The 17,076-nt window shown below is 44.3% G+C and overlaps 2 protein-coding genes across 2 annotated transcripts in view; both read left to right on the top strand.

The window, feature by feature from the left end:
• Positions 1-13,900, top strand: part of apbb3 (amyloid beta (A4) precursor protein-binding, family B, member 3) — a 23,295-nt gene extending 9,395 nt beyond the window's left edge. The window contains exons 2-12 of the mRNA XM_072375522.1: positions 2,648-2,811; positions 2,918-2,973; positions 4,826-4,874; positions 5,942-6,091; positions 9,276-9,403; positions 9,924-10,038; positions 10,393-10,474; positions 10,552-10,635; positions 12,510-12,625; positions 12,701-12,880; positions 12,966-13,900. Of these exons, the coding sequence (XP_072231623.1) occupies positions 2,648-2,811; positions 2,918-2,973; positions 4,826-4,874; positions 5,942-6,091; positions 9,276-9,403; positions 9,924-10,038; positions 10,393-10,474; positions 10,552-10,635; positions 12,510-12,625; positions 12,701-12,880; positions 12,966-13,220 (1,379 nt within the window). The 3' untranslated portion in view covers positions 13,221-13,900. The remainder of the gene's footprint in view (positions 1-2,647; positions 2,812-2,917; positions 2,974-4,825; positions 4,875-5,941; positions 6,092-9,275; positions 9,404-9,923; positions 10,039-10,392; positions 10,475-10,551; positions 10,636-12,509; positions 12,626-12,700; positions 12,881-12,965) is intronic.
• The window catches only part of ik (IK cytokine), a 244,856-nt gene that overhangs the window by 198,275 nt on the left and 29,505 nt on the right, over positions 1-17,076 (top strand). The window lies entirely within an intron of this gene.

Consider the following 17,076-nt stretch of genomic DNA (forward strand, 5'->3'; position numbering starts at 1 on the left):
ACCAGAACCAGGAAGAAACCTCCATCAGAACCAGGAAGAAACCTCCATCAGAACCAGAACCAGGAAGAAACCTCCATCAGAACCAGAACCAGGAAGAAACCTCCATCAGAACCAGAACCAGGAAGAAACCTCCATCAGAACCAGGAAGAAACCTCCATCAGAACCAGAACCAGGAAGAAACCTCCATCAGAACCAGGAAGAAACCTCCATCAGAACCAGGAAGAAACCTCCATCAGAACCAGAACCAGGAAGAAACCTCCATCAGAACCAGAACCAGGAAGAAACCTCCATCAGAACCAGAACCAGGAAGAAACCTCCATCAGAACCAGGAAGAAACCTCCATCAGAACCAGAACCAGGAAGAAACCTCCATCAGAACCAGAACCAGGAAGAAACCTCCATCAGAACCAGAACCAGGAAGAAACCTCCATCAGAACCAGGAAGAAACCTCCATCAGAACCAGAACCAGGAAGAAACCTCCATCAGAACCAGAACCAGGAAGAAACCTCCATCAGAACCAGGAAGAAACCTCCATCAGAACCAGGAAGAAACCTCCATCAGAACCAGAACCAGGAAGAAACCTTCATCAGAACCAGAACCAGGAAGAAACCTCCATCAGAACCAGAACCAGGAAGAAACCTCCATCAGAACCAGAACCAGGAAGAAACCTCCATCAGAACCAGGAAGAAACCTCCATCAGAACCAGAACCAGGAAGAAACCTCCATCAGAACCAGGAAGAAACCTCCATCAGAACCAGGAAGAAACCTCCATCAGAACCAGAACCAGGAAGAAACCTCCATCAGAACCAGGAAGAAACCTCCATCAGAACCAGGAAGAAACCTCCATCAGAACCAGAACCAGGAAGAAACCTCCATCAGAACCAGAACCAGGAAGAAACCTCCATCAGAACCAGAACCAGGAAGAAACCTCCATCAGAACCAGGAAGAAACCTCCATCAGAACCAGAACCAGGAAGAAACCTCCATCAGAACCAGAACCAGGAAGAAACCTCCATCAGAACCAGAACCAGGAAGAAACCTCCATCAGAACCAGGAAGAAACCTCCATCAGAACCAGAACCAGGAAGAAACCTCCATCAGAACCAGAACCAGGAAGAAACCTCCATCAGAACCAGGAAGAAACCTCCATCAGAACCAGGAAGAAACCTCCATCAGAACCAGAACCAGGAAGAAACCTCCATCAGAACCAGGAAGAAACCTCCATCAGAACCAGAACCAGGAAGAAACCTCCATCAGAACCAGGAAGAAACCTCCATCAGAACCAGAACCAGGAAGAAACCTCCATCAGAACCAGAACCAGGAAGAAACCTCCATCAGAACCAGAACCAGGAAGAACCCTCCATCAGAACCAGAACCGGGAAGAAACCTTCATCAGAACCAGAACCAGGAAGAAACCTCCATCAGAACCAGAACCAGGAAGAAACCTCCATCAGAACCAGAACCAGGAAGAAACCTCCATCAGAACCAGAACCAGGAAGAAACCTCCATCAGAACCAGGAAGAAACCTCCATCAGAACCAGAACCAGGAAGAAACCTCCATCAGAACCAGAACCAGGAAGAAACCTCCATCAGAACCAGAACCAGGAAGGGTCCATCTGCCTGGACCAGCTGGGGCTGAGAGCTCGGACTCTTTGTCAGCCTGGCAGCAGCGCTGAAAGAAACCTGGGATTATTCTTATTCTCTTCTATCAATAATGAATAATAAGCAGTTCTAGCTTTACGAAGTGCTTTCTTATACGTTATTAAACTATCTTTCCAGACTAATTGAGACTCTTCTAAATTAGAGGAACGCCACTGTCTCTCCAGCTTTCTTCAGTCTGTTTTAAAGCAGCTGTGAATGATACCAAGGAGCCAACCTCTTCTGACTGATTACCTTCCTTTTCAGAGGGGCAACATTGTCCAGTGTTGTACGCATTGAAGCTATAGTGCTGTCAACAAGAGAGTCAAGTTCTACTGGAGTAAAATTTAGGTAGCCGTCCTCTGTCATATCAGCACATGGCAGTGAAGAAAAGGATGATGAAATCAACTCTTTAAATCTGGTTACAGCATTCTCTGACAGACACCTTCTATATGTAGAATTCTTCTCAGAAACCGTGTAGTCAAGTAATGTAAATTCAAAAGTTATTAAAAAATGGTCAGACAAGACAGGGTTATGAGGGAACACTGTTAACTGTTCACTCTCAATGCCATAAGTCAGCACAAGGTCAAGGGTGTGATTAAGGCAGTGAGTAGGTCTGTGAACACTTTGAGAAAATCCAATAGAGTCTAATATAGAATTAAAGTTAATATTTAGGCTGTCATTTTCAACATCTACATGAATATTAAAGTCACCCACTACAATGACTTTATCTGTACTCAGCACTAACTGGGATAAAAACTCTGAGAATTCAGACAGAAACTCAGAATAAGGGCCAGGTGGACGATACACAACAACAAACACAAGAGGTTTTTGGGATTTCCACTTTGGGAAAAACTGAGAATCAGAGATTCAAAAGAGCTGAAACTAATCCTGGGTCCAGGACTGATTAGTATCAGTTTTTAGTAGTGACCACTGCAGCCTGTAGGTGGCGCCGACACTGATGTGAGTCACGTTTTCAGACTGGAGAATGATATTTACAGTGTTTTTGCAGACAACATCTGGACAGACCAGAACCTCCTGTTGGACCCAGATCTTCCCTCTGGCTGGAGGACCATCAAAGACTCCACAGGAACGTACTACTGGCACGTTCCCACCGGCGCCACTCAGTGGCAGCACCCCCGCCTCACCGGGAAGCCACAGCCCCTCGAAACACAGGTGAAAACAGATGCAACTGGTTCACTTTACCTGGTCAGTCCAGATTAACTACTTATCCAGTGTGGTCAGGTTGGTTTAGCCTCCTTCTTCTGTGGTGTCTCAACAGGAGGAGGTCGGAGGACAGAGTTCCAACAAAGAGACAGACGGCTCCACTGAGGACAGGTATGTCATGCGTCTTACTGACCTGACTTCCAGCCAAACCCTTTACCTTATCTGAATGAGCTAACGGCCAAACACTTCCTGTTAGCTGTGGAGCTAACGGCCAAACACTTCCTGTTAGCTGCATGAGCTAATGGACAAACACTTCCTGTTAGCTGTGGAGCTAACGGCCAAACACTTCCTGTTAGCTGTGGAGCCAACGGTCAAACACTTCCTGTTAGCTGCATGAGCTAACGGCCAAACACTTCCTGTTAGCTGCATGAGCTAACGGCCAAACACTTCCTGTTAGCTGCATGAGCTAACGGCCAAACACTTCCTGTTAGCTGCATGAGCTAACGGCCAAACACTTCCTGTTAGCTGCATGAGCTAACGGCCAAACACTTCCTGTTAGCTGTGGAGCTAACGGTCAAACACTTCCTGTTAGCTGCATGAGCTAATGGCCAAACACTTCCTGTTAGCTGTGGAGCTAATGGCCAAACACTTCCTGTTAGCTGTGGAGCTAACGGTGAAACACTTCCTGTTAGCTGTGGAGCTAACGGCCAAACACTTCCTGTTAGCTGCGTGAGCTAACGGCCAAACACTTCCTGTTAGCTGCATGAGCTAATGGCCAAACACTTCCTGTTAGCTGCATGAGCTAATGGCCAAACACTTCCTGTTAGCTGTGGAGCTAACGGTGAAACACTTCCTGTTAGCTGTGGAGCTAACGGCCAAACACTTCCTGTTAGCTGTGGAGCTAACGTCCAAACACTTCCTGTTAGCTGTGGAGCTAACGTCCAAACACTTCCTGTTAGCTGTGGAGCTAACGTCCAAACACTTCCTGTTAGCTGTGGAGCTAACGGTCAAACACTTCCTGTTAGCTGTGGAGCTAACGGTCAAACACTTCCTGTTAGCTGCATGAGCTAACGGTCAAACACTTCCTGTTAGCTGCATGAGCTAACGGTCAAACACTTCCTGTTAGCTGCATGAGCTAATGGTCAAACACTTCCTGTTAGCTGCATGAGCTAATGGTCAAACACTTCCTGTTAGCTGCATGAGCTAACGGCCCAACACTTCCTGTTAGCTGCATGAACTAACGGCCAAACACTTCCTGTTAGCTGCATCACGGCGTCACTGAACAATGTTTATTTCATTCGTCAGTTTACTGGAACATTTTGAACATGAAGACACTTTAATTCAGGGATAATTCAGATAAAACATGTCTGATATCTGATGTTAATGTGGGGCTTTCAACCTGTTTTATTCAGGGTGGGGGGGTTTTCAGCCTGTTTTTTTCAGGGTGGGGGGGGTTTCAGCCTGTTTTATTCGGGGTGGGGGGCTTTCAGCCTGTTTTATTCGGGGTGGGGGGCTTTCAGCCTGTTTTTTTCAGGGTGGGGGGGGTTTCAGCCTGTTTTATTCAGGGTGGGGGGTTTTCAGCCTGTTTTATTCGGGGTGGGGGGGTTTTCAGCCTGTTTTTTTCAGGGTGGGGGGGGTTTCAGCCTGTTTTATTCGGGGTGGGGGGGGTTTCAGCCTGTTTTATTCCGGGTGGGGGGGGGTTTTTCAGCCTGTTTTATTCGGGGTGGGGGGTTTTCAGCCTGTTTTATACAGGGTGGGGGGTTTTCAGCCTGTTTTATTCGGGGTGGGGGGGGTTTCAGCCTGTTTTATTCGGGGTGGGGGGGGTTTCAGCCTGTTTTATTCGGGGTGGGGGGGGTTTCAGCCTGTTTTATTCAGGGTGGGGGGCTTTAAAGGTTAACTTTGGGTCTTGCAGTTACGACCCCTTGCCATTGGGGGGTGCTGTCCTCAGTGTGTTCCTCATGAAACGTGAAACAGACACAAAGTAGTTTGCAGCCTGATGATGTTCCACTCATTTATTACTCAGGTGTTCATGGAGTGAAGATTATCTGAGGAACCGTGACCCCGACTCAAAGGTAAGACGTGCACAGGAACCTCCTTCAGCTGCCCCCCCCCTGACAGCAGGGACAACTGCACAAATTCAGTTTACATTCATTCAATAACTATTTTAATGGGATTTCAGGAATTTTTTTCTATTCACAAATCAGTTCTTCATTTTAATCTCTTATTGTCATATTGAGCTTATTTTTAACGTGTAAACTATTATCACGACTATATAAGTGGAAAATGTAAGAGAAATGGAATAATAATATTAATAAAGAACTAAAAACCCAAAGTTGTTCTCATGATAATAACTAATCTGTGATTATTTGAAATAAAGTTATTGACGCGTCTCCTCACAGTTGAACTTTATCACACCAGCTGTTAATATACTTATAAACAGCTTATATAACTCAGAGATCATTTAGTTTAAAGTATTTTTATATCATGTTCAAATGAACTTCTGCAGATGTTATTATTTCTACTAAAGAAAAATCTGGAGAAACATTTCAGGGTGCCGTTCCCACTGGTTCTGGTTCTGTGTTTCTGAGCTTTCACAGCGCCCCCTGGAGGCCAAACACTGAATCTGTGTGTTTTTATCAATTATTATTTTATCCCACTGCACGCTCACATGCACACGCTAATCTCTAATCCGCTCTAATCTCTCTTCCTGTTTGTGTTTATCTTTCTGTGCCTCCCCCTCCTCTGCCCCCCCCCTGCCTCCACCTGTCTGCCCCCCCCCCCCCGCCTCCACCTGTCTGCCCCCCCCCCTCCACCTGTCTGCCCCCCCTCCTCTGCCCCCCCCCGCCTCCACCTGTCTGCCCCCCCTCCTCTGCCCCCCCCCGCCTCCACCTGTCTGCCCCCCCTCCTCTGCCCCCCCCCGCCTCCACCTGTCTGCCTCCTCCCCTCCTCTGCCTCCCCCCCTGCCTCCCCCCCCTGCCTCCACCTGTCTGCCTCCTCCCCCCCTCTGCCTCCACCTGTCTGCCTCCCCTCCTCTGCCTCCACCTGTCTGCCCCCCCCTGCCCCCCCTCCTCTGCCCCCCCCCCCGCCTCCACCTGTCTGCCCCCCCTCCTCTGCCCCCCCCCCCTCCACCTGTCTGCAGTGCTTTGCCGTGCGCTCTCTGGGCTGGCTGCAGGTGGAGGAGGAGGACCTGTCTCCCGGTCGCAGCAGCCTCGCTGTCAGTAACGTCATCCAGCAGCTGTCTCACTGCAGCAACCCCGAGCAGAGAGACAGGCTGGGGGCCTGGGGTGAGGTGAGACGCCTGCGCTGCCCCCAGAGGCAGAACGCAGTAACTGCAGGGCCCTCTGGACTCCAAAAGGACCTGGAAGTATCTGTGCAACGGCCACCATTAGAGCTCTTTGAATTCTCCTCAAACTGAGGAGAGCAGCTAAGAAAGAGCAACTTTCAGTGAGGAGTTATGAGGAGAAGCAGCAGCAGCAGCTGGGTTAAAGGGTTAAAGGGTTAAAGGGTTAAAGTGTTAAAGGGTTAAAAGGTTAAAAGGTTAAAAGGTTAAAGGGTTAAAGAGTTAAAGAGTTAAAGGGTTAAAGATTTAAGGAGTTAAGGAGTTAAAGGGTTAAAGGGTTAAAGGGTTAAAGAGTTAAGGAGTTAAAGGGTTAAAGGGTTAAAGTGTTAAAGTGTTAAAGGGTTAAAGGGTTAAAGTGTTAAAGAGTTAAAGGGTTAAAGGGTTAAAGTGTTAAAGGGTTAAAGGGTTAAAGGGTTAAAGTGTTAAAGGGTTAAAGTGTTAAAGAGTTAAAGGGTTAAAGGGTTAAAAGGTTAAAGTGTTAAAGAGTTAAAGGGTTAAAGGGTTAAAAGGTTAAAGTGTTAAAGTGTTAAAGGGTTAAAGTGTTAAAGTGTTAAAGGGTTAAAGGGTTAAAGGGTTAAAGTGTTAAAGGGTTAAAGGGTTAAAGTGTTAAAGTGTTAAAGGGTTAAAGGGTTAAAGTGTTAAAGAGTTAAAGGGTTAAAAGGTTAAAGTGTTAAAGGGTTAAAGGGTTAAAGGGTTAAAGGGTTAAAGTGTTAAAGGGTTAAAGTGTTAAAGAGTTAAAGGGTTAAAGGGTTAAAAGGTTAAAGTGTTAAAGTGTTAAAGGGTTAAAGGGTTAAAGGGTTAAAGGGTTAAAAGGTTAAAGTGTTAAAGTGTTAAAGGGTTAAAGGGTTAAAGGGTTAAAGAGTTAAAGGGTTAAAGGGTTAAAGGGTTAAAGGGTTAAAAGGTTAAAGTGTTAAAGTGTTAAAGGGTTAAAGGGTTAAAGGGTTAAAGGGTTAAAGTGTTAAAGGGTTAAAGTGTTAAAGGGTTAAAGTGTTAAAGGGTTAAAGGGTTAAAAGGTTAAAGTGTTAAAGTGTTAAAGGGTTAAAGGGTTAAAGGGTTAAAGGGTTAAAGTGTTAAATGGTTAAAGTGTTAAAGGGTTAAAGTGTTAAAGGGTTAAAGGGTTAAAGGGTTAAAGGGTTAAAGTGTTAAAGGGTTAAAGTGTTAAAGGGTTAAAGGGTTAAAAGGTTAAAGGGTTAAAGGGTTAAAGGGTTAAAAGGTTAAAGTGTTAAAGTGTTAAAGGGTTAAAGGGTTAAAGGGTTAAAGTGTTAAAGAGTTAAAGGGTTAAAGGGTTAAAGTGTTAAAGGGTTAAAGGGTTAAAGTGTTAAAGGGTTAAAGGGTTAAAAGGTTAAAGTGTTAAAGTGTTAAAGGGTTAAAGGGTTAAAGTGTTAAAGAGTTAAAGGGTTAAAGGGTTAAAGTGTTAAAGGGTTAAAGGGTTAAAGGGTTAAAGGGTTAAAGTGTTAAAGGGTTAAAGTGTTAAAGAGTTAAAGGGTTAAAGGGTTAAAAGGTTAAAGTGTTAAAGTGTTAAAGGGTTAAAGGGTTAAAGGGTTAAAGGGTTAAAAGGTTAAAGTGTTAAAGTGTTAAAGGGTTAAAGGGTTAAAGGGTTAAAGAGTTAAAGGGTTAAAGGGTTAAAGGGTTAAAAGGTTAAAGTGTTAAAGGGTTAAAGGGTTAAAGGGTTAAAGGGTTAAAGTGTTAAAGGGTTAAAGGGTTAAAGGGTTAAAGTGTTAAAGGGTTAAAGTGTTAAAGGGTTAAAGTGTTAAAGGGTTAAAGGGTTAAAAGGTTAAAGTGTTAAAGTGTTAAAGGGTTAAAGGGTTAAAGGGTTAAAGGGTTAAAGTGTTAAATGGTTAAAGTGTTAAAGGGTTAAAGTGTTAAAGAGTTAAAGGGTTAAAGGGTTAAAGGGTTAAAGTGTTAAAGGGTTAAAGTGTTAAAGGGTTAAAGGGTTAAAAGGTTAAAGGGTTAAAGGGTTAAAGGGTTAAAAGGTTAAAGTGTTAAAGTGTTAAAGGGTTAAAGGGTTAAAGGGTTAAAGGGTTAAAGTGTTAAAGAGTTAAAGGGTTAAAGGGTTAAAGTGTTAAAGGGTTAAAGGGTTAAAGTGTTAAAGTGTTAAAGAGTTAAAGGGTTAAAGGGTTAAAAGGTTAAAAGGTTAAAGTGTTAAAGGGTTAAAGGGTTAAAGGGTTAAAGGGTTAAAGTGTTAAAGGGTTAAAGTGTTAAAGGGTTAAAGTGTTAAAGGGTTAAAGGGTTAAAGGGTTAAAGTGTTAAAGTGTTAAAGGGTTAAAGTGTTAAAGGGTTAAAGGGTTAAAGAGTTAAAGGGTTAAAGGGTTAAAGTGTTAAAGGGTTAAAGTGTTAAAGTGTTAAAGTGTTAAAGAGTTAAAGGGTTAAAGGGTTAAAGTGTTAAAGGGTTAAAGGGTTAAAAGGTTAAAGTGTTAAAGGGTTAAAGGGTTAAAGTGTTAAAGTGTTAATGGGTTAAAGTGTTAAAGTGTTAAAGGGTTAAAGGGTTAAAAGGTTAAAGTGTTAAAGGGTTAAAGGGTTAAAAGGTTAAAGGGTTAAAAGGTTAAAGTGTTAAAGTGTTAAAGGGTTAAAGGGTTAAAGAGTTAAAGTGTTAAAGTGTTAAAGAGTTAAAGGGTTAAAGGGTTAAAGTGTTAAAGGGTTAAAAGGTTAAAGTGTTAAAGGGTTAAAGGGTTAAAGTGTTAAAGGGTTAAAGGGTTAAAGGGTTAAAGTGTTAAAGGGTTAAAGGGTTAAAGGGTTAAAGTGTTAAAGGGTTAAAAGGTTAAAGTGTTAAAGGGTTAAAGGGTTAAAGTGTTAAAGGGTTAAAGTGTTAAAGTGTTAAAGTGTTAAAGGGTTAAAGGGTTAAAGGGTTAAAAGGTTAAAGTGTTAAAGGGTTAAAGGGTTAAAGGGTTAAAGGGTTAAAGTGTTAAAGGGTTAAAGGGTTAAAAGGTTAAAGGGTTATTGCTGTTATATACAGATGAGTTAGTCTGTCTGTCTGTAACCACCTGTCTGTCTGTCTGTGACCACCTGTCTGTCTGTGACCACCTGTCTATCTGTGACCACCTGTCTGTCTGTCTGTCTGTGACCACCTGTCTGTCTTTCACCACCTGTCTGTCTGTGACCACCTGTCTGTCTGTGACCACCTGTCTGTCTGCAGGGTCGGGAGATGATGCTGGTTCTGAAGAAAGACACCTTAAGCCTGTTGGATCCTTTAGACCACACCCCCCTCCACTGTCAGCCAATCATCAACATTCGTGTTTGGGGCGTCGGCTGCAACAATGGAAGGTGAGCCAATCACAGACGATCTGTTCAGACTGTCGGCCAATCACAGAGCTCCACATCATCCACATTTTACTGTGTTCAGAATTATTTTTCATTTTGAAGGAAAATCTTCTTTTTCTGTGTTTAGTTTTGTTTAAAGTTCTGCTCTGATCACATGACCCACTGGTTTATTATGGAAAGTAACAGCCGCTGAGGCTCATGGGTATTGTAGTATATAAAGACAAAGAAAACAGCTTCTGGCCAACATTTATGCTTCCAGTGTTTATGCTAAGCTAGGCTAAAACACTCCTGGTTCAATGTCCCTGCATGAGCTGAAAAATGAAACTCACCTTTCAGTTTGTCTCTGTCACACTAATCCTGCCACTTTCTGTTTCTTTGACACGCCCCCCCCACCTGGGCAGGGACAGGTAAACGCTCGTAGTGACATCTCACAGTCTCAACGTCAGGGACATCTATTGATTCACCCGCGGATCATCGGTTTCTGCCCCTGACTGATGGTTCTCTGTGTCTGTGGTGCATTCAGGGACTTTGCTTTCGTGGCGGGAGATAAGGACAGCTGCATGCTGAAGTGTCACGTGTTCCGATGCGACGCTCCAGCCAAAGCCATCGCCACAGCGCTGCACGATATGTGCTCAAAGGTGAGGACTCTGCTGCTCACACACCTGGAGAAGACCCTTTGGTTGTTAGCCTGCTGAAAACATGATTAATGATGCAAAGGGCTCACGGTTATGAGAAGGTTTGTGATCAATATGTGGTTTAAATGATCTGAAACACTGCGTGAAGTCAGAAAAACTAGAAAAACAGGAAATAAATATGGTCATTTGTACCAAATGTCAGTGTTTTGGGTTTTATAAATGAACCAAGTCTGAGAGGAGATGAAAGATCCCGTTATTCATGAGAAAAGTTAAGACTGTAGATGCTGAGTTAACACAGCAGGGGGCGCTGATGCTCATCTGTGAGGAGTTTTAACATTTTAATCATTCTGAGTGCAGATGATGTCTGAGAAGTCTTTGATGAGGCCTTCGCGCTCACTGACGATGGAGAGCATCTCACCTGAAGACCTGCCCCGACAAGGTGAAGCAGCTGCTGTGTTGGCCTCCCCAGAACCCTACGGTAGCTGCCCGTCTTTTCATTACTTCCTGTTCTTTCAGTGGAGTTCCTGGAGGCGGTGAGGCAGCACGTCCAAAAGTTTGAGGTCCATTACATCGGAAACCTGCCAGTTTCCAGGGCCATGGGTAGGAAAGCGTCACACCGGTTACACCTGCTGCTGGGAGAAGTTTCTCCTCTGGGAAAAAGCTCTGTCATGTGGTCCATAACATGACAACTAACGGAAAATATGAAGTTTGTACAATAATGCACCCAAGGACACCTTCAGAATGACGACCTCGTGCTGTTTCAGGCACTCGTTTTGTTCCATTAACCGAAACAAACTATCATAAGTTGACTAAGACTGTAGAAAAAGCAGATTTGATATCATCTGTGAGTCAGCCGCCGTCACTGAGCTGTAAAAACACCCGAGGCTGAACTTCTCCCTGCAGCATCACACCTCATACTTTATGCACTGAGCAGGTCAAAGAGGTTTGACTCTAATTAAAGTAAAGTTTGTTCAGTCGAGTTGTAGTTCTAATTTCTCCATCACCATCCATCCACCTTATCGAAACCTGGGCTTCAGTGTGGTTAAAATGTTTAAGAACAACATTCAATGGATGGATGATGGATGATGGATGGATGGATGATGGATGGATGATGGATGGATGGATGATGGATGGATGGATGGATGATGGATGGATGGATGATGGATGGATGGATGATGGATGGATGATGGATGATGGATGGATTGATGGATGATGGATGGATGGATGGATGATGGATGGATGGATGGATGGATGGATGGATGGATGGATGGATGATGGATGGATGGATGGATGGATGGATGATGGATGGATGGATGGATGGATGGATGGATGGATGGATGATGGATGGATGGATGGATGGATGGATGATGGATGGATGGATGATGGATGATGGATGGATTGATGGATGATGGATGGATGGATGATGGTTGGATAGAAGAAACAAGGCGATGGAGACCGTTGTGCATCGTCTGTTCCATAACCAGCTCATCACAGATGGAGAGGGACGCAGCTTCATCTCGCTCTGCGTTCTCCATCTTTCTGAATGCCTGAGTTTGTTGTTGTTGGCGGTGAAGACGTCAACAGGAAGTGGCTCTATTAGCGATAGCTGAAATGGGGACAGCGCCACCTATGGTACCGGGGTATGACCTGCTTTGTGCCAGTGATTCCATTCATTCACCGCCATATATCCAAGGATAATTACCTCAGATAAGGACCCAACTGTAGCTTCAGTTAATCTCAGCATGTGGACCCACTGACTGGTTCTGGTCCCTTAGACATGACCATCATTGGTCCATTCCAAGACCAGAGGAAGAAGAGGAAAAACTCTTTGTTTGCATTTGGAAAACAGTTACTGGAACAGTCCTAAGAAGTTGGCTTCGGTCATGGAGTGGTCCCACCATCAGTTCCACCTCACACCCCACAGCTGAGAAACCGACCTGTTGTTAAAAACTGTCACTGTTAGCTGCTTCCAAACCATCCGTATTAGCAACTCATATTCTGATGCAACAAGCTTCGTGGTGAGAACGATGCTGAGGCGTTACACCAAGGGAGGAGCTTGAAAACAATTCTTTAAACGAAGACTGTTCTCAGATCCTGTGATGGGACTCATCTGAATGTACCTTTACATCAAAGATAGACTCTGGGTCACAAACCAGTTTCCTGTCTAATTCCCAGAAGGAGGTGAATCCCGTGAAAAACCTCAACTGAAAAGAAATACACGAGATAATAGTTTGTGGTCTCATAAACCTGCTTCAGGTCATCTGTAGGGCAACATGATCTGAATAAATGAAATAGATAATGGTCCCATTTGGAGTAAAGAGGGCAGTAAATGAGGTTATATTTCTTTGGTCACAAACTGGACTCAGAATGGGTGATGTGATGGTGGCTCAGTCCATCTGGAGTTGGTTGTGTTGTTTCCAGCAGGTGTCACTGGAATCTGAAGGTGTGTAACATGAAGGCGTTTCCTGTTGCAGGTATGGAGGTGTTGAACAAAGCGATAGAAAGCATCATGAACTCAACAGATCAAGACGACTGGGAGCGGACGGTCATCCATGTCACCGACAACGTTCTCTCTTTGTGGAAGGGGGAGGTACTGTCCTCAGAACTCACTTAGCTCAGGTCAAAGGTCACCACGGCCAACTCTAACACTTCCTTTCTGCTCCAGGATGGCGATGAACCCCTCTGGGAGTGTCAGGTACGCTTCCTCACCTTTCTGGGCGTCGGCCACGACAGCCACACCTTTGCTATAATCGTTGACGGCGGCACGCAGCGGTTCGAGTGTCACGTGTTCTGGTGCGAACCGGACGCAGGCATCATCTCTGAGGCGGTCCAGGCTGCGTGTATGGTGAGGAGAAACCTGTCCTCGTGTTGGCTTCAGGCGCCCCCTGCTGGCGGCTGATCTCAGTCTAATGCTTCTGTCCTCTGGTCAGGTCCAGTATCAGAGGTGCCTGGTGGCTCAGACTCCTCCCCCCAGAGCCAAGTCGTGGCGTGCGACCCCGTCCAAAGTCAAACGAGCCAACTCCATGGACAGTGCCGCGTTCCCCCCGCTCACATCCCATCACCATGGCAGCAGCAACTTGATGATGACGAGGATTACGAAGGGAAACGGCGGCAGCAGCAACGTGAGGAAGGGCATGATGGCGTTCTTTGAGACATTCCGCAATAAACAGGCCGCCACCTCCTAGTGACGTGGCAGGACCACCGGAGCCTGGTGGTCCTCCAGGACTGGCCACCGGGGATGAAGAGGCACACCTGGTTATGTCAGCCTCACCTGTTGGTGCTGCAGATGGACTGCTGACGGATGTCTGTCTGATCAATGAGAGCGATCAATAACTTTAACCCACAGATCAAACGTGTCTGAAATGAATCGGATCATCAGACTTTAATCACACCTAAACTCTAAGATAACTATGATGATGATTCAGGAGGATTTCTGCCTCTGACCCTAATTTCCCTGAAATGTCCCTGAGGTACGGTGGCCCTGAAGTGCAAATCCCAAAAGAGAAAACAAGAATCAAAACGGAAAAGGTCGGTACCCTCATGAATCGCTGCTGATCGGCCTGTTGGTCCGTCTCTTATCTCTTATCTCTTTCCGTTTTGGTTCACGCCGTTGTGCTTTTTGATTGGCACTTCAGGGCCACCGTACTTAAAGGGGAACTCCGGTGTTTTTAAACCTTATTTCTGGCATGAAATACGTTCATCTGCTCACAGAGAACAGTTTGGTGAAAGTCGGCGTCCTTCAGAAGATATTTAGATAACTGGAGATCCATATAACGGAGTGAACGGGGCTTAGAGGATGCAGCCTCTAAATAAGGCATTATCTGTCTCTATTTCACCAATACTTTAAGAAGAATGAAGGAATGAACGTGTGCTATAGCTCTGTTAGCTCATAGCTGCTGTTAGCTCATAGCTGCTGTTAGCTCATAGCTCTGTTAGCTCATAGCTCTGTTAGCTCATAGCTGCTGTTAGCTCATAGCTCTGTTAGCTCATAGCTCTGTTAGCTCATAGCTCTGTTAGCTCATAGCTCTGTTAGCTCATAGCTCTGTATTCATCTTAAAGTATTGGTGACAGATAATGCCTGAAAACATTAAGATAAAGTTAGTGCACATTTCAGATGTTTCTAGTATGTTTGCTTCAGGCTTGTTGTGTAATGAATCCTCACGGCTCAGGAGTCGCGTATAAAGCTGCAGTGACTGATTCTGGCCACCAGGGGTCTCTGATGTTATCCTTACTTCTGGTCACATGGTGGGGCTGCTGATGCGTGCAGTTTCCAAGGTTACGGCTGTGACCACCGTGTGTTTTTACACTGTCTGATGGCAGTGAAAACAGCTCTGCCCACAGGGAGGAAAGGCTGCCTCCTGATTGGCTGAATCACCTGCAGGTAGAAGCTATGATGCTGTTTCAGAGCGTTGCAGCTGGTTGGTGATGTGATGAAAACACTGGCAAACATGTTTGTAAATAAAGGTGGCACAACACAAACAAATGATGTCATGTATAAATAAAGCAAAATAAACAAACAAACAGGTGTTCTTTCTGCTCCTCGTCCTCATTTAACCAGTTAGATCTGTTTAAGTTTGCTTCTAAATGACATCTGACATATAAGGAGGAGGAGGAAGAGGAGGAGGAGGAGGAGGAGGAAGAGGAGGAGGAGGAGGAGGAGGAGGAGGAGGAGGAAGAGGAGGAGGCTGACCTCGGTCTCACCACATCCTCGTGCCTCTGACAGCTTCTTCTCAGAGATCCTTCCTTCAGTCGATCAGGAAAGCAGAGAGAAGTTCTTCAGCTGGAGGTGAGTTCAGATCCTGTCCTGCCTTTAGAAAACTGAGGATTTACAGGTGATTTTCAGGTGATTTTCAGGTGATTTTCAGGTGATTTACAGGAGGAACCTCTCTGGTTAGCCTCTGATGGTTCAACAAAGCAGCTGACTGCTGATGAACTTCTGGTTTCTCTGTAAACTCTGCTGTAGGAGCAGCTCTTTATGCTTTATCCCCAACTTATACCCTTTATACCCTAAACTATACCCTAAACTATACCCTGATCCATACTTATACCCTAAACTATACCCTGATCCATACTTATACCCTTTATCCCCTAAACTATACCCTGATCCATACTTATACCCTTTATCCCCTAAACTCTACCCTAATCCATACTTATACCCTTTATACCCTAAACTATACCCTAATCCATACTTATACCCTTTATACCCTAAACTATACCCTAATCCATACTTATACCCTTTATACCCTAAACTATACCCTAATCCATACTTATACCCTTTATCCCCTAAACTATACCCTAATCCATACTTATACCCTTTATCCCCTAAACTATACCCTAATCCATACTTATACCCTTTATACCCTAAACTATACTCTAATCCATACTTATACCCTTTATCCCCTAAACTATACTCTAATCCATACTTATACCCTTTATACCCTAAACTATACCCTAATCCATACTTATACCCTTTATCCCCTAAACTATACTCTAATCCATACTTATACCCTTTATACCCTAAACTATACCCTAATCCATACTTATACCCTTTATACCCTAAACTATACCCTAATCCATACTTATACCCTTTATACCCTAAACTATACCCTAATCCATACTTATACCCTTTATACCCTAAACTATACCCTAATCCATACTTATACCCTTTATACCCTAAACTATACCCTAATCCATACTTATACCCTTTATACCCTAAACTATACCCTAATCCATACTTATACCCTTTATCCCCTAAACTCTACCCTAATCCATACTTATACCCTTTATACCCTAAACTATACCCTAATCCATACTTATACCCTTTATACCCTAAACTATACCCTAATCCATACTTATACCCTTTATACCCTAAACTATACCCTAATCCATACTTATACCCTTTATCCCCTAAACTATACCCTAATCCATACTTATACCCTTTATCCCCTAAACTATACCCTAATCCATACTTATACCCTTTATCCCCTAAACTATACCCTAATCCATACTTATACCCTTTATCCCCTAAACTATACCCTAATCCATACTTATACCCTTTATACCCTAAACTATACCCTGATCCATACTTATACCCTTTATACTCTAACTCACACAGGACTCGATTCTGTGGGAACTTTTCAAACTAATGGAACTTGGAAAGTTTCAGAGTTACGAAGCTGAATTAGCCTGAAGTATGATGATGAAGCTGCTCATTTGTTCACATGTTCTGTTTTAAACTGATTTCTGCTGAATCACCTGCTGATGGAAACCTAAACCTTTTTATTAGAGACGGAGCATCGCTGTAGCTGTTCAGTTTGGATAAAAACTGTGGCTTTCCCAGCAGGAGAAACTGCTTTAACGGGACACAACTAAGTGTCTGTCTGACAGAGACACGAGGAAACAATGGGGCAAACATCTGTTTCTACAGGCTGGTTGTCATGGACACCGGCATATTAGATTAGAGCTGGTATGAAAACAGCTGACCAGATGTTAGCCCAAGCCCTGAGGGAGACTATTGACAGAAAGGTTTGGTCAAACTGACACAATGAGACCATCTGTGACTCATGAGCAGAAAGTTTAACGCCACACTGCCACAGAAGGAGAAAACCGACCCTGAACAGCATTTTCTCCATCAACAAGCTGAACAAACTGTCACAGCAGTGAGAATACGCCCACGTGCACGCCCACGTGCACGCTTTATTTCAGAGCCAAGCAGCCGGTTCATCCACAGAAACTCAGTTTCATCTGTTCCAGGAGATCTTTCTGGTGGTGATTAATCAACTGATCAGAAGCTGATGATAAAACTGTGGCTCTTATTGTGAAAAGATTTGCTGTCATTTCCTTCATCCATCCATCCATCCTTCATCCATCCATCCTTCATCCATCCATCCTTCATCCATCCATCCATCCATCCATCCTTCATCCATCCATCATCCATCCATCCTTCATCCATCCATCCTTCATCCATCCATCCTTCATCCATCCATCCATCCTTCATCCATCCATCCTTCATCCATCCTTCATCCATCCATCCATCCATCC

The sequence above is a fragment of the Leuresthes tenuis genome, unplaced genomic scaffold (assembly GCF_036924035.1).
Source record: "Leuresthes tenuis unplaced genomic scaffold, fLeuTen1.0.hap1 SCAF_21, whole genome shotgun sequence".
NCBI lineage: Eukaryota > Metazoa > Chordata > Actinopteri > Atheriniformes > Atherinopsidae > Leuresthes > Leuresthes tenuis.